The sequence below is a fragment of the Leptonychotes weddellii genome, chromosome 4 (genome assembly GCF_054177405.1).
Source record: "Leptonychotes weddellii isolate Sample4059 chromosome 4, ASM5417740v2, whole genome shotgun sequence".
In the NCBI taxonomy this organism is placed as follows: domain Eukaryota; kingdom Metazoa; phylum Chordata; class Mammalia; order Carnivora; family Phocidae; genus Leptonychotes; species Leptonychotes weddellii.
The window spans coordinates 511,801-538,193 of record NC_138372.1 but is presented as its reverse complement, the minus strand read 5'-3'; the positions used below and the strand labels follow the sequence as shown (position 1 = coordinate 538,193).

General features: G+C 54.1%; 1 protein-coding gene across 1 annotated transcript; it reads left to right on the top strand.

Annotated features, from left to right (window-relative positions):
• Positions 1-633: 633 nt before the first annotated feature.
• On the top strand, positions 634-25,525 carry SSU72 (SSU72 homolog, RNA polymerase II CTD phosphatase). The gene is made up of 5 exons (XM_006750282.2): positions 634-818; positions 9,872-10,015; positions 22,762-22,901; positions 23,425-23,543; positions 25,017-25,525. Exons 1-5 carry the CDS (start codon positions 739-741, stop codon positions 25,116-25,118), a joined length of 585 nt encoding a protein of 194 aa, XP_006750345.1. The 5' UTR covers positions 634-738; the 3' UTR covers positions 25,119-25,525.
• The last annotated feature ends 868 nt before the right edge of the window (positions 25,526-26,393 follow it).

Here is a 26,393-nt window from a genome sequence, read left to right as displayed (position 1 = left end):
CACAGCTTCGCCTAAACGTTAAACTTCGCAGGATTTTGAGGAAGGCGATGTGCTGACGTTTGTGCGAGCCTGGGGACGCGAGGCGGGTAAGGCTGTCGCAGAAGAGGCGCGGGGTCTGGGACTAAAGCGGCGGGGGCCTCTCGGGGACTGGCTGAGAGTGAGCGAAGAGTGGGCCTCGGGAGGCGAGACGGCCCGGGCCGCAGGAGCGAAAACCCGTCGCCACCCAGGCGACTCCGGCTCCCGACCCGGCGGGCGCGGCGCCCAGCGCGTCACTCTGGTGGACGACGGCCGCACATTCCAGGCGTCATGGGCGACGGCGCGACGCCTTCGCGTCACTCCCAGCGACGGCGGCAGGGTTTTGTGACGTAGGGTGCCATAGCGGGGCTCCGGGCCGAGGGAGGCCCCCGAGAAGAGCTCGGGCCGCGGCCGCACACGCCCGGAGCAGCAGCGCGCTCACTGGGGACTCGGCGCCCGGGGGCGGGGCCTCCCTCCTGCCTCCTCCCTCCTCCCGTGGCCCGGCGCTGTGGGCCGGCGCGGGTAGGCCGCCAGGACGCCGCGTACACGCCTGCGCCTCGCGTCCTGACGCTCTACGTCGCCGCCGCCGCCGCCGTCGCCGCCGCCGCCGCCGCCTGGCGTCATGACTTCCGGGCGCCGCGGCCGCCATATTGCTCGCGCGGAAGCGCCACCGCTGGGTGGGGGTTCCGGAGCGGTTGCGTCGCGGTCGGTGAGGCCGCCGCTATGCCGTCGTCGCCGCTGCGGGTGGCGGTGGTGTGCTCGAGCAACCAGAACCGGAGCATGGAGGCGCACAACATCCTCAGGTAGTTGGGGCCTCCGCCCTGGCCTAGCGCGCCCTGTCGGACGCCGGCCGACCGGCCGTCCGTCCGCCCCCCTCCCCCCGGTCCTGCCCGGCCCGTGCTGGGCGGCGAGGCGGTGGTCCCCGCCCCGCTTCCCGGCCCGGGCCCGTGTTGGGCGGCCGTCCCGCTCCCCGCTCCCTTAGGCCCGATGCCGGCGGCCGGGCAGGCGGGGCGAGGCGGCCGCCGAAGGACGCCGGGTGGGCCGCGCTGGGCTCGCTGGTTCCGGGGCCGAGCGCAGCGAGGAGTCCACAAGGCTCGGTCGTCCGCGGGGGGCCCCCACATGTTTCTAAGCGTCGCGGGAAAATTGAGGTTTTGAGCCCAGCGGTTCCCAGTCGCTCAAAACTCTCGATAAACCCAAAGGTGTGGTGGATTTGCATCCACTTTGCTGGCATATCTGTGCACCTGAAAATAGCGGACCTTCTGTGGGATTTCCACCCGGGGCGCTAAGTGCCGAGACCGGGTTAGGAGTCTGCGAGGCGGTCGTGTCCGACGACTGTCTCCGGGCTGTGGTATTTATCAGGTCTGCTGGAAAACTTGCACTACGGAACCTCAGGATAAAGCAGGTCTTAAAAAAACAACCAAAACCCCCCAAACACCGAAACGGCCTATTTTGTTAACTTCGTGGATTTGTATATTTGTCCCTATCTACACCGAATCGTGAGCAGAAAAATGCCCTCCTCCCCAAAGCCTCCAGCCGCCAGTTTCCGGACTACACGTGAATTCAGTTTTGCCCCTTGTAGTTCATATGTCAGTACTGACTTCTTTTTGTGACCCTGGCGTTGTATGTTGTTTAATAAAAGTTTATTCCCGTTTGGTAAGTTTTTTCGTTCAAAATCACTTCACAAAATGTGGAATTGACTGCTTGCGTTACAGTTAAAGTTTGGTAGACATGTCAGCTTTGATGGGAAAGCGGAGTTGAAACTGCCCCTTTTCCCGAAGTTTCCACATGGCATAAAGGACGACAGTGCCGCTCCTCTTAGTTACCACATTCCAACTTGAACTCTCCTCAGTAACTTGGAAAACCCAGAATTTCCTGCCCCTTCTCCTTTTTTTAACGAAGGTAGAAGTGTCAGGGTTCCAGGATCTGCTAGTTAGGAGTTTAATTTTTCCTAACCTATCCCCACACTGCCCACGGTAGTCAGTTAATGTCATTTTTTGTTAGAATGGGATGCTTTGAACCTAACGATTCAATGTGAAGGTTGTTTTTAAACGAAAACCTTTAAAATCGCAAACTTGTTTTAAAACGAGAAATGTGCTAGTATTAAGTTTACAGTCATTTAAAGTTCAGTAAACTTAAGGAAAAGAATGTAAGGTTAACACTCCTGGAAAGTTACTCAAGGAAAATGAGGTTTAACGTCCTCAGTTACAACAGGTGATCTGGAGACCGCCTCCTGCTGGTTCTGGCTGGTGATCTTTAGTTTAAGCTCTTAGTATGGACATAACAAAGTTGAGATGAAATCTAACAAAAGAGAAATGTTTCTAACTTGAAGCAGCTTTGCAATGAAACCAGTTCCAAAACTTGCCCATCTGATACTTCCCTGAGAGATCACTACAAGGCGACATGTCCTTGTGTAGTTCAAAGCAGTGGTAGCCGGCACAGCACTGGGTCTCCTTTGGAAATGGGGGTACAGAAGAACCCCTCCAAATAATCGGCAAGTCGAAATGCTTAGGTGTGCTTGTACCCATTTTACCGTGTTTCAAATCTAGTTCAAAAAGACTCAGAACGAAGGCAAAAAGAGGTAAGTTTAGGGTAACCTGTATTATTGACATCGTGAATGTGACATTAATTTAGACATAAATCTTTAATTGCTAAAATACCTATATCTGGGGGATGTTTTCCTTTGTTAGAAAATAGTGTTTGCTTATAAAAAGCTCTCTCTGTAAACAGAATACGTTGAAGAATGAGGCGACGACCGTTCCTCACAGGACCGGTGTGGCACCTTCTGGGTGTGTCCTGTGTGTACCTAAACTGAAGGGAGATTAAAATGTTTGGTAATTTCTCTTCACATAATGTTAGATTTTAGTTCTTATTTTGATGTATTGAATTTGAATACATTTATTCATATTGAGTAATGGCAGTGGTTACAAAATCAGATACAGTAATCCAGAGGAATTCTGTGCAGCAATTAATTTTGTAGCCAACCCCAGCCTAGTAGACATTTTGGCTGTTTTTTATCTTTCACTCTTAAAATGTCAACATCCTTGTGCCATATAAATATTTTTGCACAGTTTTCTGATGGTTTCCTTGGATGAATTCCTAGGGGTAGAATTGCTGAGTCAAAAGGTAGGCATATTTTACATTTTCATATATTTTGCCAGACTGCCTTCCAGAAAAGTACCTATTTATAGAATTCCTGTTTTCTCAGTCTGAGCATTATTTTCATTTTTTCACGCTGCTAGGGCAAAAGAGGATCTCACCCTCCTTTAGTTTTGAAATAGCTATTGAGATGGAACAGGTTCTCAAGTCATTTTCACTTTTGACAATTATTTATGGCTTTATCTCTATTTGGATTATTTACAGCATTTGAAAGCATCTTTAGGAACTTGATATGGTGGTTTTGGTACTACCTGAGACCTTATGACCGTCAGGGCCTTACAGAGGATGTTTGTGAAACACAGGAAGACAAATATCAAAAGGAATGCAGTTAATTGAACCTGCACAGGGGGTAGTTTTATTTTTTTTAATTTTTTTTACAGATTTTATTTATTTATTTGAGAGAGAGAATGAGAGCGAGAGAGCACATGAGAGGGGGGAGGGTCAGAGGGAGAAGCAGGCTCCCTGCTGAGCAGGGAGTCCGATGCGGGACTCGATCCTGAGACTCCAGGACCACGACCTGAGCCGAAGGCAGTCGCCCAACCAACTGAGCCACCCAGGCGCCCCTGGGGGGTAGTTTTATTAATGAAACCTTTTTTATTTTTGCCCTATTGAAAATCAGCTTTGACTATTTTCTGACAAGTCAAATACAAATGGTAATAAATATTGGCATTTTTAGTCATAATGTTCCCTGGGGTGATCATTTTTGATCTTTTGAGACTAAATTGTTTCAAATACCAGCCCTGGGAGCTCTTTAGGTTTTTAAGGAGTGTTTTCCACACAGGCTTCTGTTATTTGTACACTGTAGATTGAGATTTCCCTTTGGAGCCAATTATTTTTTATTCAGAACGATCTAGATGTTAAGGGCATGTTGATTTTTGGAAGTTCTCTGATTGTAGCCATTCAAAACAAATTTTAAAGACAGACTTCTGCATATTGCTGAACTGAGTTTTCAAGTCTCTTTTCAGTCCTAAGGCAGTGTGATTTGGGGAACATGAGCAGAGGCTGCAAATGAGGAAACCAGGTTGAGAGTCAGTCTCTTGAGCTGCTCTCTGTCAGGTGCTTTCTAAATGCCATTTGATTTCATCCACACTTAACACAGGTGAGAAGACAGTACCCAGAACAGGAAGCCCTTGCTTGTGAGTGACAGTAAGGATTTGGACATAAAGGGCTCTGGTTATGATGAGTAACAACTGAGACTCCAGATGGGAAAAGCATGGGCTGAAGAAGGGGCTAGGGTGAGGGGAGGGCAACAATCAGCTTAAGGTCCCATGGTTCTCCAATTTGGGATAGGGCTCTCAAATCATGACCAGAGCATGTGGGCTCCCAGCCACACTGTGTTTGCGGCAAGATTGGATGTCCTCTCCCAGATGGGACCAAGTCTCAGGCTGCTTCTGGTTGTGCTGTAAGAGTATGCCCAGTCATGGTGCCGAACCTAACGCCCTGGTCTTGGACCCATTTCCGGAAGTCTCTTGTCCTTTACTAGGGAGGGATAGTCAGTTATGCCCTGAAGCCTCTCTGCCTGCACCTTTTGATATTTTGGTTCTAGGTATCCTTGAAGAAAGGAAACTGGGAACCATTTAAGAAGGTGAAAGGATTAGAAATCATGACTTTAAGAATGGCAGAGAATGCAGAAGAGGCGCCTACAGAGGAACACATTTGCCTTCCTAGGTTTTAAGGGACTGCATTGTTTTTTATCTTCAGGAGGCAGAACTAAAGTGAGGAGGATGGGTGGAGGGGGGTCAGTTTTTGTGCAAACATGGATTCAAAACTGGGTAGACCAGGGTAACAGCACCAACAGCTAAAACATTCTTTGCTGCATCTCCAATCTTTTACAGATGAGAACAGGTGGAGCCTAGAGCAGGGAAGATTGTTCAGCAGTTTCACACCTGTTAGTAACACATCCACTTAGGGTTGGAGCAGGAAAGCAGCACATTGGTGGTCGTTTGTCGCTGGACCATCCTAAGTACCAGATCTTGAGGGCCTGCTGTGCCGGCCCTGGGTAGAGGGGGGACACTGGACAGGCTGACAGCAACCAGCAAAGCAAGGTGGCCAGCAAGAAGCCGAGGTTGAGGAAAAGCAGCTGTGGAGGGAGAGAGGTCTAAGCCGGGGTGCTGACTGGGGGCGCTAAACATAAAGGCACACTTGTCACAAGCTTGACACAATGATCTCATGCTTGGCTGCTCAGTTTTGTTGTTGACCTTGTGGGAGGATAAGAATAAGGTGTAAACCCTAGAAAATATGTACTGAGATGTGTCTACAGCCCATGTTTAGCAGGTGATGACGTGAAGTTTACTGGCGCACTCACATTTCAGAAGAATTCATCTTGCGGTCTTCTGGCTGTGGTACAGTGACGTTGTGGGCAGGCCCCCGAGTGCGATGGCTTGTGAGCGGTTGGTTTGTGTTCTGTAAGTGTGAGGTCGTCACGTAGCAGCAGCGAGTGATGTGCCTGTAGGGAAGGTGACCTGGGATTGCGAGTGCATTGCGCCCTACTTAGAGTCAGCGTGTGCTTTCTGCAGTTTGGCTGGAGGTCTAGGACTTCAGTCTTGGCCAAAAAAAAAAAAATGCTTGAAATTGATTAATCATCGCATTATGGGAAACAGAAAACATAACGTAACCCATGCTGTTAACTTGGATGTTTGCTTATGATCCTTTTTGATGTTCATTTGAACGTCATCATTTTACCGTTAGCCATTGGGATAACAATGGAAACAATTCTCTTTCCCAAAATTTGACATTTTCTGTGATAGGTTCTTTATGATAGGGTTGTTGGTACTTGTGAAGACATTTGATAAACATTTTGTCTGGAAGTTTAGTTAAACATACAAAATAGTTGGCCCTTGAGACGAGGCCTCTAGGTTGTCAGGAATGTTTTTATGGCAGTGGTGCTTTTATGTAAGACAGTTGTCACGCTGCAGGTTGGGCTGCTCTGTCAGTTGCATCAGTTTTGAAGAAACGGCGCTGCTGTTGCTAATTAGCCTTTTTGCCACTTGGGAACATTCTTTTTTTTAAATATTTTTTAGAGAGAGACACAACGAGAGAGGGAACACAAGCTGGGGGAGTGGGAGAGGGAGAAGCAGGCTTCCCACGAGCAGGAAGCCCGATGCGGGGCTCGATCCCAGGACCCTGGGGTCATGACCTGAGCCGAAGGCAGACGCTTAACGACTGAGCCACCCAGGTGCCCCCACTTGGGAACATTCTTTTGGGGGAAGAACAAACTGCACTTCATTTTGTTTTTAAATATACTTGACTGCCATTTCAGAAAATTGGGGTGGGCGGTGAGAGGCCCCTAGACTGTTTCTAATGTCGGGGGTCAGCTGACTTCATTCAGAGTCGCCCCTGTCCCTTTGGAGATCCAGCAGTCACCCCCTTGGAAGCCTTGTTAAAGATCAGCCAGGTGGAATGTTGGGCTAGATTATCTTTGGGATGATCTACTTTTACGGATATGAACAGACTAAAGTGGAGAATCTTCCACTTGGACACCTAATGCAAGCCTCAGCCTACTGTGACAGAAGATGTGTAGAAGAGATAGGTGGGCCTGCCAGGTGGCATCGTCCAGGAGATTCAGGCTCGGGCTGCCCCAGCAGGATGGGGGATGTGAGTCCCTGCACCAGGGGCTCTCCATCTGGAGCCTCCCAGGAGCCCTGTGGGTAGGTTTCAGGTGGCCTGTCTTGCCCTACCCCAACCTGAAACACCCAGGGCCCTGTCCAGGGTCTCTGCATCACGGGGTGTGTGCTGTGAAGCACTCTGAGGTGCCCTGTCTCCTATTTCCCACTCCCCAGGACCCCCTCTGCTCCTGCCCTGTGGCTTTTTCCATCACTGTCCTCTCACTGTCCTGTGTACCGGACGCTTTACCTACTTTGTCGCCCCCCCGCCAACTGTCGAAGAAGAGGGAGTTGGGTCTGTTTTGATCACTGTTGTATCCCCAGCACATAGTAAGCTCTAGGAAACATTGTTGAATCAAAATGGAATGGTAAACCTGCCACCAGTGGAAGGGGTGGTGGTTTTTAGTTTTTGAAGCTTTAGTCCCGTCCTTGGGGGTCTTATTTCTGTGGGCTCTGTGGCTTCATAGCACACGTCCCTCCTTTCCCCCGCCTGCTGGAGAGGCAGTGCCTTGACATACGGGTATTGGGTGTGTGACTGGCCCAGTGCCCTCGAAGTACACCAGCCCTGGACGCAGGTGAAGTAGTCGGTGGAGTTGGCTTACCAGCGCCCAGGATACTTGTGCCGCTTCTGGGCTCCTTGCTTTTCCCTGAGTCACACAGGGAACTCAAAGGAGACTTGAGGGCTGGCAGGCTTCAAGGAGGGTCATGCTGCCGACCCAGGGTTAGTCTCAGGAGCGCGTGTGATCAAGTGTCAGAAACATTGGTTATCTTGAGGGTTGTTCCAGCGGTTCAGGTATACGCGGGCCTTGGTTTGCTAACCAGAAATCTGTTAGCTCTGCTCTTTGTCACGAGTGATGTTCTGGGGCCAGCTTGCACAGCTTGGACTTTAGCGACGCAGGCACGTGACTCAGCTCTTACCAGCCTCAGAGGACTCGGGTGAGGTGTTGAAATGAAACGTGACAAGAATGCTCTTGAAGATTACTGTTCCGGTGTGTGCTTACTCAGTACTTCGTGTGGGTGCCAGGTGTGGGGGCTTCTCCTCCTCCGGGGACGCGGCGCCTCCTGGGCCTCTGTGCTGCTAGAGCTGGACGCGTTTCCACTCTTCGCTTTTCCTGTGAATAATTGCAGGAGATTTGTGGTGTGTGTGGCACCCCTCACCTTCTTCACATTGGCAACAGGACCCTGCTGGGTGGAGGGACACGCAGGTTGGCTCTTGTCTTCTTTGGTTACATTCGGGGCTGCAGTGAGTGTCCTTCGGTGGGGCCGTTTGCAGATGTGTCTGCACGTGTCCCGTAGGATGGACTTGCAGAGTGAGGTGTCTGTGTTGGAGGGGACAGCAGTTTCCACTTGCTGGATGTTGGTGCCTTCTCCAGAGGCTCGCGAGTCCTCCGAGTGAGGTTTTCCTCCCGTGTAAAATTGTTACTCATTTGCCGTTTGCCAGATACTTATGTGCCTGCTGTGTGCTGCTCTGGGTGCTGGGGACAGAGCAGTGAGCCGAAGGGACGATGTCCTTACCGTGTGGCGCTGACGAGGCAGTGGGCAAGTGCTAACCCATAAGCAGACTTTGACCTTCATACGGTGCATCTCTTACGATGAGTGAGATGAAGCTGTTTCCTTCCCTGTGACTTTTATGCTCATACCTTTTCCCCTCTGTGGGGTTTATTCATTTCATTCTCTATGTCAGGGTGTTCTCCACGTTGGCGCTGTTGACATTTTAGATTGGAGGACTGTGGTTTAGCAGCCTCCCTGGCCTCTAGATGCCAGGAGCACCTCTCTGTTGTGAAAACCAAAAATATCTCCAGACATAGTCAAAACCTAGAAAAGCTTGAGACTGTTATCACGGGGGATTTCAGAGCCAGATGGGCCTGTGAGAAGGATGGAGGCACCAGTGGAAACGTGTGTTCTCCGCGAGTCCTGCCGCCCGGGAAGTTCCTTCAGATGCAGAAGTTAATATGGTTTACAGATAGAGAGCTGTGATGAGAAGGCTGGTCTTTTTCAGACGCTTTTAACGCTTAAAAATTTTATTGACTCTGAGTTTGGAAGCTTGCAAGTGCTACGCCAGACTAACTTTGGCACGGGACTGCAGCCGACCCGAGAGAGGTTATCCGTGGTGACAGGGCACCATAGGCCCTTATGTCTGTGAGGTTTGTTTTCAGATGACATTTGTTACAGTGCAAGTTGTCACTCACGGGCTGCACTTCATGCACACTCCCCGGGTTTGTCAGGAGACACATTTGGTCCCTTCTCTCCCCTTGGACTCCACGTTACAAGAGTCTGCACAGCAGCTTGGGAGCTGTTTGTTCTGGAGCCTTGTGGCCTACGTGACCATGTAAGAGGCTGTGGGGGTGCCCCCGTGGGCCCGATGCCCCTGGGCTCTCAGTTCTGGTTTCCCAGCAAGCCCCGGCTCACAGGAAGTCGGGGACTGGACGCGTGGTGCGTGCTCCCTGTGGTGGCGCGGGCTGTCACGTCTGTGGGAGTTTTGTAGGAGTCACACACTAGGGGGTCCTGTGAACCTGAACCCTCTGCAGAGGTCAGGGCAGTGGTCAGGTATGTTCCAGAGGAAATCTTGCCTAACTCTGCATGTCTGTGGGGCCTCTGAGGGTCAGAGAGGTTCTGGAGGGATGCAGTGAACAGCTGTACACACCACCTTGTAATGCGTTAGCAGGCCCTTTGTCTTCTGTCTCGACTGGTTTCATCCAGTTTTTGTGTAATGTGCTACAGGATTTTTTTTAAAGATTTATTTATTATTAGAGCACACGTGCACACACCTGAGTGGGGGGAGGGCAGAGGGAGAGAATCTCAAGCAAACTCCCCGCTGAGCGCAGAGCCTGACACAGGGCTGGATCCCACGACCCCAAGACCATGACCTGAGCTGAAACCAAGAGTCGGACGCTCAACCGAGTCACCCAGACGCCCCAGTATGCTATAGGATTTTTAAAAATTTGTGACGAAAATGCTTAAAGTTAAGAATTTAAAAACACATCAGTAGTATCAACAGTGACTCGTTTTGTCTGCTTTCCATTTCACATTCCTTGGTTTTAGAATTTTGTGTCTTAATCCAACTGTGATTTTTTCTTCTCTGCTTCTGTGTCTTTCAGCAAACGGGGATTCAGTGTCCGGTCCTTTGGAACAGGAACTCACGTGAAGCTCCCAGGACCAGCGCCCGACAAGCCAAATGTTTATGATTTCAAAACTACATATGATCAGATGTACAATGATCTCCTTAGGAAGGACAAAGAACTGTATCCCAGTGGGTCGCCCTTTCAGAAACCCCACATGCTTGTCTCTGGAGGTGTCATCTGACGTGTGTGTCACTCTGACCTCCAGTTCAGGGGTGCCTGTGACACGTGCTTAGCGGCTGCCTCTGCGTGGTGTGCTGAGTCACGGCACACGTGACGCGGAGGTGGACGTGTAGGGCACGCAGGTGCAGACGTGGAGCCTGTGTTGACAAGGTGAGGGCGGGTTCCGACGTAGCTTCAACAGGGCAGCGTAGGTGAGGAAGGCAGAAACCACAGAGTGGAGTTGCTTTTCGCACTGCAGGGCTGCCCGCTGCTCCCCTCCGCCCTCTGCAGGTAGGTGTGCGAATGCACACGTGAGCACAGTGTGCGTCGAGGCACACGTAGGCAGGCTGCCTCACACATCTCTGCCATGTTTGCTACCAAAGGAAGCATGTTAGAAGCACATAATTTGAGAGAACTTCATTTCAGGAAGAGGCAAAACAGACTGGATCTGCTACTTAAGACTCATGTGAAAGAAAGGTATTTTTTTATTATTATTCATTTTGAGAGAGAAAGAGAGCGTGTGCCCAAGCGGGAGGTGCAGGGGGAGAAGGAGAGGGAATCCCAAGCAGACTCTGCGCTGGGCACAGAGCCCACCGTGGGGCTCAGTCTCACGACCCTGAGATCACAACCTGAGCTCAAACCAAGAGTCGGACGCTTAACCGACTGAGCCATCCAGGCGCCCCCAGAAAGGTATTTTTTAAACAAGTGTTATGAACGTGGCATCAGGCCGTACACTGGCTCAGATCATTGTTGCCTGGCCTTTGCCCGGGGCGCTTCATGATCACCCATGCTGCTTTGGGACTTCTGGGTCTCCTTGCTACAGTGAGGGACTTCTGGTTCTCAGGACGGAGCCCAAACATACGCCAAGTGAGAGGAGTATAAACACCAGAGAGAAAACCCTGTCCTCATGTTGGTGCTTTTGCAATTTTTAATAAACTACACGTGTTTTCTGTAAATCTATAGATTACTTAGTGGGGAGTGTGGCCCCAAAGGTCATTCTAGCAAAGTGTAAAACTGGACCCCGACAGTCACTCCATCTGGCCCCGGTGCTCTCCTCTCTCTCCTACAATTAGAGAGCTGTCGGGGCGTTGAGGCCGAAGTGCCGTAGTGGGGCATGTGGGGCTGTCTGTGGGAGGTGGGAGTCCAGGACTTGCGGTGCGGCATCCCCGAGGTCGTCCTGGAAAGTCCTGGGTGCCCCCCTTTCCCAGAAGCCGCAGAGCCTGCGTATTTCTGGTGAGCTGTGCCCTGGTCTTCGTATCGCAGGGCCATGCACGGCTCACGTCCTTGGGCCAAGAGGGAGGGCCGGGCTCTGGCTCCGCTAGAGGCAGCATCTCAGAAAGGCTGCTGTCCCTGAAATTCTCCTTTGTGTTGAGAGCCGCCCTTAAGCCTTGCAGGGAAGTGTTGACCACTAGCCCCTTATCCTGGAGAAACCTGTGACCTTAACCCCAGGTTTTTCTAACTTGCTATGAACTCTTCATGTGTCTTTAAGCTTATCTCGAGACTGTGTCTGTTTTTGAAGATTCTTCAGCTAGCACCATTCATTTTTAAACTCGTACTCAACGAGAGAAACAAAAACAGATGATAACACACTCATCATACTACCTTAGTTATTACAAATGAGGCCTTCTGACATTGGAGCTGACCGTGATCTTTCTGTTTCTAGGAGTGGGCAGCACTTAACCACTTTTTAAGACTGGAACAAGAGGGATTTGGAGTAGAAGGGTTGATGTGCGTGTCTTAGCAGTTCTGAATGAAGGAGCAGAGACCATATATATGCTCAGAATTCAGAATCTCCTTTGTGGGCTGACCTCGTACAGATGCACGGTCTCCCCACGGAGCATCTAGTCCAGGAGACAGCCACTCATCGTGGGGAAGGTGTGGTGGTTGGGGGACATGGCTGTTCCCACTGTCACCAGCAGTATTTGCCTCCTGAGACCCTGCGTAGGAAGGTCACCTTCACGGACCTCCCCTTTTGATTACCCCTCATGAGGCTCTGGGAGAGAGACACCTTTGTCGGTTTGTTGACTTCACTTGGGTGGGATTTTGTCTTCTAGGAAGGGTGCCGAGTACAGCCCTGGGCCAGTGAAGAAGGGGCATCTGCTCCAGCAGGGTCGGTGTGCACACTGGCAGGACTCTGGGGGCGGGGGCACAGGTCTTTCACGCCTGAGGGGGACAGAGGGAAGGAGGTGGTGGAGGAGGATCGGCTGTGTGTTGGGAGTCGACACCTGGCTTGGGAGGTGCCCCGAGGACACGGGAGGGGAATACCTGACTAGCGATGGCTGTGGGGGGTGCCCTGGTGTTTTGGTCGCTTCTGCATTGGCATCTGAGACAAGAAGCAGAGAAGCACTAGAAGCCAGGTCTGTAACCTAGAATACTGGGGCTTCTGTGGAGGCCGGGAGGTGAGGCGGAGTGGCCTGGTGGCAGGCGTTGGGCTCCCCGTGTGTGCGTGCACAGCGCTCCTGAGGCTGAGTGTGGGGCCCTGACGTTATTAAGCTCTCAGTACGTTTTGGCCAGTGGTCCTATTAGTGTGAAAGCACCTTATTTCTGAAACTGTTTGGCTCTTTGTAGGTGGTTTTCCCTGTGGTTTTCTGTCTGTGAGCAGGGTGGGCCTCGGGGGCAAGCGCTGGCCTGCGGTCCCTGCAGGAGGACCTGCCCCTGGGAGACCGAGGAGGCCAGGGACGCGAGTTGGGTTAGAAACCTTGTTAAACTAACCCTAAACTAATTAGTGAAGCTAGACTGGGCTGGTTACCAGTTCCCTGTGGGGATTATCTACTGTAGTACAGGGAATCCAAGTTGGCCTGACCCTGCGCAGGCCACCGGAAACGTCCGGTTTCTCTCTAGCCAGGGGTGCCGTGGGTTTTATACAGAAGAGCAGTGTTGGGAGAGAGTCCACGTAGCGGGTGAAGTGCAGTCCGTGGGCGCCAGTGTGTCTCACGGGGCTGTGCAGCTGCCACGGCAGATTCTAGCACATTTTTAAATCTTACTTAAATTCAGTTAATTAACACAGTGTATCATTAGTTTCAGAGGTAGAGTTCAGTGATTCGTCAGTTGTAGACCACACCCCATGCTCATTCCATCACGTGCCCCCCTTCATGCCCGTCACCCCATTCCCCCTCCCCCCCCACGAAAACCCCCTGCCCCCAGCAACCCCGGTCTACCTTCTGTCTCTGGGTGTGCCTCTCCCACACGTTTCCTACACACGGAGCCCTGCAGCGTGTGGTGCCTTCTGGAGTGGGCTCCCCCCAGCATGTTTTTGAGGCTCGCCCATGTGGTGGCGAGGATCAAGCTATTTTTAAATGTAATCTTTTTTCTCTTAACCTTTTTGTCTTCCTTTGCCTTGGAGTTATTTTGAATACAGAGCAGCCTTAAACTTGGTGTTTTGCCCTGTGGGCTTCAGCGCAGCTCCCAGGGTAGACTTCTGGAGTTTTTCTCCTTTTCCTTCCGGAGCCGTGTGCCAGGCTGGAGCTGCCCTGGGCTACCCTCACTGAGGGAGCGGAGTCTGCAGCTGAACCCTCAGCCTGCCTGGAGGACCCTCGCTGGAACGAGAACATTGTTCCTTCTCCATGTATGAAGGGCCCGGCTGGGACCTCACGCCCAGGATCACTGGGCCCCGGCGGAGGGGGGGTTCTGCATGAGGTGTGATGGGGAGCCCATCTCAGAGCTTTCAGTAGATCATCGCTTTGGGAACTACAAAATCACTTATCTTAAAAAGCAAGTAACTATATCTTTAAATAATAGTGGGATTTTTAATACGAGAGACCAATTGCTCCTTAAACTCTTGATTGGAAACACAAGTAGAACGAGCACTTTCTGGGATCCTGACTTTGTCGGCGCAATTAGGAGACACTTGGGAGCCTGTATCCAGCACACTTTCCTAATTGTTCTCCCATCTTTTGTACTCACCTTAGGGATTTAGCCTTTTTTAAACCACATACTCATTTTCATCCTCTGGCTGTGCTGTCTTTTAGGCCTTGGGCTACTGTATGTGCACAGGTAACCCCGAGCGACACGGGTGTGCCCTGCACAGGGCCACGGATGGGCAGTTCTCTTGATGATCCAGCACAGTCCTGGAAATGTCTTTTCTAATGATTTCCTTAACATTTTTTCTCCATATTACTTTATTCTAAGAATAGAGTATGTGATGTCTGCAAACTGTCTTCGTGCGCTGTTGATGTTATCAGTGAGGTTTCTGGTCAACAGTGGGCTGTCAGGTTTTTGGAGAGTCAGTCATACTTGGATTTTCGTCTGCAGGGGGCGCCCCTCACCCCGGTGTTGTTCAAGGGTCCGCTCTATGTATACCCGGTTCTTCACGGTGCACTTTTTCATGCTTTGGGGTAAAAGCTGAAAATAAAGATGATTTCTAAGATTGTAGATCCCCACAGCCTCCTGATCCCTGTTGTTCTGCAGTAGGGCCACTGGCCTTTTCCTTTTGTTGGGGTCTCCCCGGGCTCTTGTTTGAAGCTCAGCGTGCCTTCTCCTGCTGGGCCTGTCGTGGGAACGGTTCCTGCAGCTCAAGCCCGTGCTTTGTTAACCTGCCCCCGGACGGCTCACCACCCTTGAGGTGTCGGGCGCTGTCTTCGCTTCCGCCGTATCATTGGATCCTATCTTGTTTCACGCTGGTTGGCAGCTACGTTTTTAAGTAGTTTTTGAAAACAGTGTTTATCTGTTTAACAAATGAGCATGTTCCTAAGCCAAACACTGATCTCTAGAGAAACTCTGTTCTAGTTTTGCTGATATTTAAACTTTCAGGTTTTAGGAAAGCACTCGTGTTTTAAAAATATAAATCACGGCCTTAAGATACTCCAGAGGAGGCAGAAGAGCCGCCATCATGTCTCACCTGGGGAGATGCCGGATGTTGAACAGAGACGGCTGGGTAGCTGCCAGGGGTCACTTGCGCGTCTGGGCGTAACAGAGCCACGCTGACCTCGCCCACGGCTTCCAGAGCTTGCCCAGGGCAGGGAACGGACCTGGTCTTCCCAGCCCACGGTAGGTGAGATGCTGACACCAGGCGTGTTGAAAGTGGGTTATGTGAAGTAGATCACACCGGTGGTTTCACATTGTCTGATAACCTCACAGGTGGTGGGAGGAGGACACTGTAGACCAGCCAGGACTCCTGGCCGCCGAGCCTCATGGTGGGGCAGCCGCTAGATTGGGTTCCTGTGGCTCAGGAGCTGACTTTGAAATTTCCTCCAGGGGTTCCCAGGTTCTCGTTTGTGCAACCCACGTGCTTTGCAAAAACTGCTTGGATTTCCAAAATGAATTTATTTCTTACTAGAAGGAAGTCCTAGCTCAAAAGCTTTTTATTTAGTGGTTCTCAGAGTGTGGTTCTGGGATTCCAGCTGTCCCCACAGCCCTTTCAGAAGATGCCAGGCTCAAAGCTGTTTGCTCTTTGCCTTTCCCACTCTCCCTCAGTGCGCCAAGGGCTCTGTCCGAGGCTCCCACCTACCGCCAACCAGTCCTCCCTCTGGTGGCTGGTGGGCTGTGTTTGTATTGTTGTGAAGACCTGCGACAGCCCCAGGGTGGCCCCAAACCTGCCCCCTCCCGGAAGCACTGGGCTCTGCCTCTCCAGCTGTCTTCTTCCTCTCAGGACAGGGAGGAAGGGGGACAGTCAGAGGTGCTGGGTGCAGTGGGCCCCTGTGAGGCCTGTGGAGACCAGACCTGCGGGCTGTGGTGAGGCCACCGGGTGCCACTCCTGTCCTACAGTTCGCCGGCTTAAGAGCAGCCGTAAGAAATCTCTTTCTTCCATACTCTTTAGTGCTTTGCCCTGAAAACGGGCTGAGGGGTGTCTCCTGTATCCATACAGGTTAGGGGTGGCCCGGGTTCCCGCGTGTCCCCCTTTACTTGGGCCTTTCCTCCTTGCCCTCTGCTTGGTAGCACTTGGCATGCTTCTACATGTGTGGTCTCCTTTGGCCTTTCGCCCCTGAATCTAAACTCGGGCTGGTGCGGCCTGTGGCACGTAGCCAGCACTGGATGGTGGAAATCAGGTCAGCTGCTGTGAGCTCTGATGGGGGTGGGCTCGGTGGGCATGTGGGAGTGCATGCTCTTCCCCAGGGCCGGGGGGCCTGGCCAGGCCTTGAGCGGGTGGACGTGCAGGGGGTTGAGTGGGAGGGCTCCAGGTAGATGCCAGGCCGAGCAGGAGGTGTGGGTCTGAGTCCCAGTGGTCCTTCCAGCGACGGGCACGGCTTTTCCACCAGCCTCGGGGGCCGAGTGCCCACTGAGGGAGCCCCGAGTGGAGACGCTGCTCCAGCTGCGTCCCCCTTGGTACAGACGACTGCATTTGGGAGTGTAGAGTGTAGGCACCACATCAGGGCGTCGTCCTGCCCACACTGTGTCGCCAGCAGATGCCCTCAGCCCTCTGTCCAGAAGGGGCTCCCAGTGGGTGTGTGACCTCTAAAACAAGGAGCTTCGTCAGAGTGCCTTGGAGGACACACATCGTGAAGAGTGGGAAGGAACTGTCATCGGCACCTTCGTTGGGGCAGGCCTGGTTGCTGCCCTGGCCCCAGAGCAGGTCTGAGCCACACGTTCTGCGCCTGGACGATGGGCCTCTTCCGGGACAGCAGCCGTCCCTGTCCCAGCCCCACTCAGGGCACACCGGGCATCACCATTACCCCCAAGGGTAAGATTTTGAGGTCTTTATAAGGAAAAGCCCCTGCCAGGCCCTGTTTCACGCAGTTCTGGGTGCATCCCAGGTAGCGGGAGATGCTCAGTGACGCCCTTCTCTCTCCATGGCCTCTGCTCAGCTTGGATTTCTGCTGACGGTGACCCTCGCCGTCCGCTCATCCTCGGCCACGGATGTTCTCCCCACTGGCTGTCCCCGCTGGTCCCCATGAGGAGTCCGCTGGGGGCGGGTGGGTTGGTTTACGGTGACCATTGGCCCCTTGGATGGACTCCTCATCCTCCCTCCGAGGTAGACAGGTTTGTTGTGCCAAGTGCGTTGTTTGGACGGTGTCGCAGCTGAGCAGGGGCGGGGTCAGGCAGGGACCGTTTCAGCTCAGTGACCACCCTGGGCTTTGTTTAGTTACTGTGTCCTGTTCCGGCTTGTGGCTTACCTTTTTTTTTTTTTTTTTCCCCTTTTTTAAGATTCTTAAATTTTGTGGTAAGACAACTATTTTTCTTTAAATCACTAAGTAACTAGAATTTCAGTGAGGAAGAGGGTCTTATTTTTCCCTTGTACTCGGTTGCAGTAATGTCGGACGTCTGGGTTGCTGCAGACCGTTCCCAGGCCGCAGGCTGCTGCCTTCCGCCGGCAGAGCTCCGCGCGCGTTGTCCCCACGGTGGCCGCCATCCCCTGCTGCTGGACTCAGCCTTCCTCCCCATGGGGGGCTTGGTTGGGACTTAGTCCAGTCTCGAACCATTTATGTAGAAAAGACATGGTATTGCAGACTAAATTCATAATTTTAAAACTTTTTCTTCAGAAAGTTTCAAAAAGTATGTGTTCACTAAAAGTCTTCATCTTCAGGCTCAGCTTTTTGTTTTGAGGTTAAAATTTTTATAAAATTAAACAGCTGGGGGTAGGTGCGCGTGTCTGTGAAACAGAGACTAAGGGGGGGTGCCCAGCCAGCTCTGTTGGTGGAGCCGTGACTCTTGATCTCCGGGTTGAGACTTCGATCCCCATGGTGGGCGTAGAGCCTGCTTTAAAAACACACACACGCACAAAGTATTTTTCCCACTGTAATTTATTTATTCAGCCATGTTATTTTAAAAAGTTTTTTTGGCGACCATTCTCTCAAATTTAAGTGAATACAGTGTTTTACCCTATTTGGACAAGTGGTCATCTACTACTTCTATTATTTAAAAGTCTCCTATAACTTACTTAAACTCAGCCTTGCTGGACCGTGCATTACGGTGGACCCTTGTCATCTGCTCACATCTGCCGACTTACAGCGGCCAGGAGTGAGACCCTCTCTCTCTCTAAAGCTGGACGAGCCTCAGGCGAGGTCCTGAACTTTGACCCCGCTATCCCCATCTCCAGGTTTTGGAGCAGGTGGCTGCCGGCACGAAGGATCGAAGAATTGTCCGGCCAGTACTTTGAGACCCCGTTCAAAGGGGGGTGTTTCCTTTGAAGAAATGGGATGGCTTAACCCTCCCCTCCACAGTCCGCCGATGCTTGGTGCAGATCAGCCGGAGGGGAGCAGAAACTGCTGTGCTGCGTGGGGGTTAGTCTGTCCACGCGGGGCAGCCGGCACCTCCCAGAAGCATCTGTTCCAAGCAGCACAGCTTGCAAAGTGCCAGGTTAGGCAGATCAGGCAGCATCTTTCTGCGCGCCCCGAGTGCCGATCACTCAGATGAGACGAGAGCTGCCCCCTCCTCAGAACTGGAACGGTCCCCAGTGAGGCTGGGGGCCGCCCTGGACGATGCTGCGACTGGGGCTGCTGCCGCAGGCACGTGCACAGCGTGATCGCAAACGCAGAGGCCTTCGTCCCAACACGTTCTCTGCCAATGTTAGCCCAGCAAAAGGGACTTCGCCGCCACTGCGATTCTGTGTGCGGTCGTGGGCGCCTCTGCCTCGGTGTGCCTGCTGTTGGTCCCTGCTGCCCGCGGGCCTTGCCTCCCAGGCCTGGGTCCCCACTTAGAGCATTCGCATCGCCACGTGGCAGGTTGGTGGCCCCGGGAGGCCTCAGATCCCCACACCCTGAATGTGCAAACCCAGAGGCTTGTTTTCCTAATGTTCTTTATTTTTTCACCTGAGTAACATTTGTGCCTAAAAATGGTGATGTTGACATCTCCTGGCGGGCTCTCAGGGGCTGTGTTCTCCGGGAGGTGCCGAGCTCGTGTGTCTGCAGGGTCCAGTGTGTTCCTCACTGTTCGCTTTGGGGACGTGGCCATTTGACTAACATGAAATGATCCTGAAAGGTCCGCGTGGAGGCAGGCGTGTGACTCCTGCTGCTTTGGTGGCCACTGCCTGTGGTTCTTGGGGTTGTGTTTTTAAAGAGGCCTTCGACGAAGCCCGGGAGGTTTTGTTCCAACAGATTCTCGGTGACACAGGGCCCACACAGCGTCCGGCCCTGGGCGTGTGGGGCCGGGCACCGCTTCACGCTGTGGCCCTGAGCGGACCGTCCTGGCCGCGCTGTATGGGCCGGGGGTCGGCGGGGGGCAGCCACCCGTGTGTCCACTGAATGCTAGAGCTCGCGGGGCCGCAGGCCCGCCCCATTCACGCCTCAGTTGGTGCTGATTTGAAGTGAAGGCAGAAATGTTGCAACTACATGTAACTACATGATCCTGAGATCTGAACTAAACACTAATTGTTCCTGCGATGGTTGGGAAGACCCAGTTCCCCGTTGAGGGGCTGCCCTTCCACCGGGTACCTGCAGGGCAGCAGGTGCCTAAGAGACTCCAGCTGCATGTAGGGGGTTCCCTGGACGCCTCCCCCCCTTCTCACGTGTTGCACACTCCAGAGGGAAGCCTCGGGGGCAGGAAGGGGTCCCAGTGGATTCTTGAGGCCAGCAGAGAAGAGAAGAGAGAAGGGCAGGCTCCTGACTGGGGGTTCTAATTTCTTGGGCCAGGGAGTTTTCCCTCGTGGTGGGTTTGGGATTGGGAGATTGCCCTGGGCTTCCCGGGAGCATGGCCCTGCTGACCTGGATGCTGTATTCTGTCCTCGAGCCTTTGGGGGGCTTTCAGAAGCTCCACACACCCCTGGGGCACAGCTGGCTGTCGTCCGTCTCGGGGCCATGGGCCTGGGTTCAGCACAGCGGCAACCCTCTCAGCGTCACCCACGCCCACAGCTATGTCCGGAGTGGCCCCGGTGGCCCAGCCAGCAGGGCAGGTGGCTGGCGCTTGGGCACTTCTGAGCTGAGCTGCCTTTGAGGATCTTTCCCCAGAGGGGACTTGGGTCCCCACATAAGAATTCTTGTTCCATGTCTTACGTTTCCATTTGATCAAGCCTAAAATTGGAAGTAAAACTAGATTATAGGATTCAAAAAGATGAACAGGTTCTCTAGGTGTGGCCCACTCTTGGGAATCCTCAACTACATAGGATTTGGGTTCACATCCAAGGCCAGAAAGTGGAAAGACCTGAATTAGGCATGGCAGCGTTTGGGACAGCAGGTGGTGATACCCCACCGGTGTGTCCTCGGGGCTGTTCGCTCAGCATCTCTGACATAGGCTTGCTTTTACTGGGCGAAAATCAGTTTGGTCCAGCCAGGGCCTGACCCTGCTGCCATGAGCGTGTTAACCCCTATGGTGGGTGTAAGGGGAGCCCAGGGGCCCCCCAGGGTGAAGCTTCTGGCTTCCCCTGGTTGCAGAGTGGGAACACTTGGGGCCTGTGGGGCAGTGGCACTCTGACAAGGTCTGAATTGTTCGTTGGATGGTTAAGACCCCAGAGTGTTTCAAGAGGATCCTTTCTGTGCTTCCTGTGGTGGGACACAGAGCACCAGGTGTCTCCCTGGGCCCTCCCACCCTCCAGGTGCCCCCAGATCTGTGCCGGCCTCGCAGCTGTGGGAGGGGGTGGTTGGACGGACGGACTCACGTGCTCCTTCACCTGTTGCAGGTGAGAGCATGAAGACACGTGCCTTCTGAAGGCCAGGGGCTAGGAGAGCATGGTGGCTCCTCGGCCTCAGACCACGTTGCTCAGCGGGGCGGGGGTGGGGGGCCTCACCCAGAGGTCTGCATTGCACAAGAGCCAGAATGCATACCTGTGGCTTCATCCCCATCTCCTCGGCCTTCAGGAGGTATCTCAGGTTCATGTGGAGGCTGAAGCTTCACTAGGAGCCTCCCCCCGATCCATCCCAGGGCACTTTTGGTCAGGGTGCTGGGGAGAGGGGGCGCCCGCATGCCACGTCCTATGCCCCCACCCACCTAGGAACCCAGTTTCCTAGTCCGGTCAAGGGAGCTCCTTTCTCAGGAGGGTGTGACCTGCTGGTGAGACTCTGGCCTCCTGCCCTGCCGTCCCTGGCGGCGCCGTCCTGCCTTTGGGAGTTGGCTGGCCGCTCACTCAACACGGGCAGCCAGGCTGGTGGCTGGTCCAGGCCTGTGTGTGCTGGGGCATCTCGCTGCACTCTGGTGGCTGTCACATCCTGTTCCTGTCCTCGCGTGGTTTCCAGGGGGGCTCTGGAGCGGCCGGTGGGTTTGTGGGTTCATCTCCAAGGGCTCCTAGCTTGTGCACTTCCACCTGGCCCAGCCCGGGCCTTGCATCACTGTTGTTTGCCAGAAGACAGTCCAAATGGGCTACTGTCGCTACTTTCCTCATCCACTACTGAGGGTTGGGGTTTGATCCCTGAACTAGGCACTTTTTCTTTCGTTTGTTCCCCTTCTATATAAATCACTGAGGCTTAAGTAAAGGAGGGGCAGTTTGGCGGGGCCCTAGGGGCACTCCTGCGAGCGCCTAGTGGCCCCATCCCTCCTCAAGGGCGGGGCCTGGGAGCCAGAGGCGAGCTGCGAGCTGCACGCCCCTGGGAGGCGGTCTGTCTCCCGGGACGCGCTGGAGCTCGGCAGTCTTCGTCCTGCCGGCGGAGTTCGGGCAGCGGGACCTGGGGCCCTCCTGACTGCTTCGGCCGCCTCTATCCTCCCTGTTCACACAGGGGCCTGTTCCGTGCCGTGTCTTCACACTGGACTCGGACGCCAAGCGCGTGAAGGGCCGAGTGCTGCTTGGCCTGCATGTGGGCTCACAGCCGCCCCGGGTGGGCGCAGCGGGGCAGGGGGGTGGGGGTGGGCCGGCAGCGGGCCCAGCCCAGGGACATGCGTCATGGGTGGGACGCTTGGCTAAAAAATGACCAGATGGAAAAGCACCTCCCAGCTAACAGTCACGTGTCTTTTCAACTTAGAACTCTTCTGTAGACCGCTTGAATACATTCTGGAAGTTCTCTAGAAAGGCAGGAAATGTATTTTGAATAATAGGAGCTTAAGCAAATTGTTGTAACTTAACATCTGGGAAAGCCATTAAATGTATCACTCAGAAATCCTCAGTCAGCTAGTCTATGTCTCTTAAACAGAATTAACGAGGTGCTTATCCCCAGCTGTCAGGAACGACCTTTAGAGACCATGGCCGCGTCTTTAGGGCCTTTGTCCCAGTCTCTTGAGGGCGGTGAACCCTATCCCTGGGGCCCTGAGTATAGACTGGGCCACTGGGGTTGGGTGGGGGTAGGCCGCACACCTCTGCTGTGCGTGTCCCCTCAGCCCCGTGGGACTCTGGGCCTTCTAGGCTCTGGGCCTCCCTCACTCTCTATTTTCAGTTAACCTGGGGCTTCTGCCCCCTGCACCCTCTTCTTGCTGCTGAAGTTCCCTTTCTTGGTGGTTTCCAGATTTTTCTGGTACTGCTGTAACTGAGCAGACTTGGGGAGACTGGCTTTGTCTTTGCTGAAGAGCTTGTGCTCAGTGTGAATGGTCACCGAGTTGCTGCAGGAGGAGTCAAAGCAGCAGGTTGAAGAAAGGAGAGCGAAGGTTGCAGATATCAGGTCTCTGCTTTCTGGAAAGGGGTTGGTGTGAAGGCTGTGGCCAGCCTGGCAGGCTGAGGTGAGCGTGTGTAGAGATGCTGGTCAGGGCCAGTCTGCAGGGCTTAAGGCAAGCGCCTTCCCCACGGGCTTGTCTTCTGCAGGACCCAGGGGGCGGGCACGGCCCACTCCCCAGAACTGCCTCAACCCTTCCGTTGCTTCGATGCACCTGCTGGGGAGGGCTGTGCTGGTGTTTGCTCAAGGCGCTGAGCTGGGCGGGGGTTTAGGCGCCTCCTGGGTTTGAGAAAAGTCTTTCTAAAGTTCCTTGACTCTAGCACTTAGCTATACGCAGAATGGCATCTTACATATGTTGGACAGAAATAAGAGGATCAAGCCGCGGCCAGAAAGGTTCCAGAACTGCAGAGACCTGTTTGATCTGATCCTCACCTGTGAAGAGAGAGTGTACGATCAGGTGGTGGAAGGTAAGGCTGCAGACCGAGTGTGCCCGGAGTGCCTGGGCCACTTCGCCCATCATGGCCTCAGTGGCCTCCCTGGGCAGGACGTGCAGCTGCTTCCAGGGCTGGGGAAGGTGGTCAAGGCCGTAGAGAGGAGGCCCCCAGCCTGTAGGGCCCACCTGAGGATGGAGGTGGGGGTGGGAGATTGTAGCCTTTGGCTGGTCATGTTCATCCATGCAGAACCACCTGTGTTGGCTGAGCACATAGTGCAGGTTTTAAGGTCTTTGGGGTGCATGAAGAGCATGTGTGAAACGAAGGAACCAGGGGCCTGGTACTTGGTGAGTGAAAATGCTGTCGGATGCTCTACTCCAGGCAGCCTGGCTGTTCGTGAGTGAGACCAGCTGGTCGGCACGTTGAGGCTGATGATCACCAGGTTTCCTTGAATCACACCGGGCTTGGGAGTGCTCGGCCTTGTTGACCACCCCGGGGCCAGGGAGCAGGTGCCCTGGTTCCACGGCCTCTGACCGCCGTGTCGTCCTGGTCCCGTTAGATCTGAATTCCAGAGAGCAGGAGACCTGCCAGCCAGTGCACGTGATCAATGTGGACATCCAGGACAACCACGAAGAGGCCACCCTGGGGGCGTTCCTCATCTGCGAGCTGTGCCAGTGTGTGAGTGTCCTGCCCCCGCCGCTGCCGCACGCCTGCTCTGGCCCAGGGGTCCAGGTGTGCCTGCCCTGGGGTCCCCGGGAGCAGTCTCTGCCGGAGGGATGACCAGGACCATCTCCTCCTGACACAAAGGTTTTACCAGGAAAGGGGCTGTCACGCAGTTTAGTTCATGTTCATGTTGGGGTAATTTCAGATGTTCAAACCCAGATCAGCACAGAGGCGCCCATCGACCACGTGGCTTTGATTTAAGAACTTGCTTCTGTGCTTTTTCTTCGGGTGATGGAAGTGCAGTGTCCTGCTCAGTGTCTGGCCGTGTGCCCACCAAGAGCTTCTGCCAAAATCCCAATCAGGTCTAGCAGAGCCCGGGGGCCCCCAGAGCTCTGTGGATGCTGTCATGTCCTCTTCTGCACCCTCAGGACCTGTCGGTCCTTGGCCTTCCCCAAGTGGCCCTGGGCATCCTGCCTTGTGTGGAAAACCGTAGGGGCTTTGCAGCTACTATGCGGCTATGCTCAGAGCAAAAACATTTCCTCTTCGGCCTGGCAAAAGGAACTATCCAAGGAGAGACCCATATGCCTTGTCCTATAGGTTCTGCCCGTGAGATCTGCATTTAAGTCAGGTGACTCTGAGTGACAGAAAAATGAGTGAAACATGTGGCTTAACCAAGAAGTCCAGAGACAGGCAGGCCTGGACTGGTTTGCCACGGGAGGGGCCCAGGTCCTCCTCTCTCGTTGCGTCCAGCACAGCTCCTGTTCCCAAGATGCCTCATGGCCCAGCGTGGCTGCTGAAGCTCCAGCACTTGTGCCCATGTTCTGGCCATTATGCAGGAGAATGGGCTGAAGAGGAACACAAGTCCCAGAAGTTGCACATGTGACTTCCATTTGGGTCACCTTGACAAGCGAGTTACAGAGGGGCTGCTCTTCACTTCAGAGTGGCACTGCTTACAGGCCAAGACTCAGGCCAGTGAATAGCCTCAGCCATGGTCCAGCCCATACCAGCCCTGAATCAGCCTTGAGCTGGCCGCTGGCCGCACCTCCTCCTTTAGGGCAGTGGTTCTCCACCAGGGGACGTCCCGCCACATCTGCACACATCTGTGGGTCTCACAACGTGGGGGTTATGCTAGGGGCAGCACTAGGATGGAGGCCACAGATGTTCAGCTGCACTGCAGAGCCTGGGCTGGCTTCGTCACTGGGTGCCTTTGAGCAAGTGACTGCACCATGGCAGAGTGGGGGCAGGGGGTGCCGTGAGCTTCCATAGTTCATGTACAGGGGGCGTCCGAGGGCAGGCCCGGCTGCAGGCTCCCTGCCTCCCTTCCCTGGTGGGATTGCCCCCAACCCTCTGTCCTCAGGCCCCGGCCTGGGGTGGGTGGGAATGAGTCTGCAGAGCGGAGGACAGCACAAGCTCAGCAGGTGTTGCCCTCGCTTTTGCTGGGGGCGGGGTTGGGGCCGGGGCTCAGGGTGGCCTGTGTGCTCTCCCCAGATTCAGCACACAGAGGACATGGAGAACGAGATCGATGAGCTGCTCCAGGAGTTCGAGGAGAAGAGCGGCAGAGCCTTCCTGCACACGGTCTGCTTCTACTGACCCACCTGGCCTGGCGCCCGGGGCGCCACCCACCCTCCTGAAGCCGTCTTTTTGAGCTTCCTTTTGTTAATACTTTTTCCTTCCTGATATTTGTTTTTACTTTTAGGTATTCTGCCGGCCACGGCAGTGGTACCCAATAAACTGTGCATAGGAAATGCAAGGACACACAGATGCCAGATTCAAAACAATCACGTTTTCTCCCTCCCGCTTTTACTTACGAGTGGGATGTTGATTATAAAGGTTTTTTTTTTTTTTTCTTTACCCAGAAAAGTAAACAACGGTTTATGGTACATTTCCCCCATGCATTTGTGGCTTTCATTGTGGTCCCTTCCCCTCTGCTTCCCAAACTTGCTGGAATGTACAAATAACCTGAATAAAGCAATGGGCTTTACCTTGCTAGGAAAGAACCTGCAGTTGTCCAGTAAATCCATGTTGCTGGTCGTTTTCGCTTTGTCCTGAGTCCCCAGCTGGCTTGCTCCTGCCCAACTGCCACAGGTCCCTCTGGAGGGACCCCTGGGCCTTCTGAGGTTGGGGGGTGGGGGCACCAGGGCCTGTGGGGCAGCCCAACTTCCTAGCAGGATCCTGAGGTCCTGCTGCCCACGGGGACTGCTGGAAGAACAGAACCCTTCTCCCTGTGGCACCTTCTCCTGGGGCTGAGATCGTTGTCTCCCAAGGAGTCTTACTTCCCCACGACCCCTCCTGACCCCTAGCTGTGGAAAACCTCAGGTCCCTGTGGGGAAGTGTCGGGGACTCCCGCGTGGGCAGTGCTGTCTTGGGGCTGTGGATGACAGCTTGGCTCAGGGACTCTTCCCCAGGCTCCCAGGATCATGGGGCAGCCTGCTGAGAACCATGGACACTGGCCTGGGCTTCCAGGCTGCCCAGTCCCGGTGCCTGGAGCTGACCCCTAAGGGAAGTTGGGACGGAGGCTGGCCTTGCCACCACTGTGGGGCATCCTTTGTTTTTTTGCTGGGCCATGTGGCCATGGCTTTGGAGTGACCTCCCTGGCAGCTCCCCAGCGGCCCTGCAGGGCCCTCCGCTAAAGGCAGGCACTTGCTGGAGGAAGCCGGGTGCCAACCAACGTGCCGGCGGCCCCGAGGCCCAGGAGGAGGGTCTAGGGACGAACCCCAGTGCCCTCTCCTGGACCGCTCGGTCTGGTCTGGACGTGGCCCCAGGGTCCAGGGGCGCTGGGCAGGCAACCAGGGCCGGGCCGGGCCGATGGGGACGAGAGCCCGCCCTGCGGCCCCCGGGGAGGGGTCCGGCCGGCAACGCGGCGCG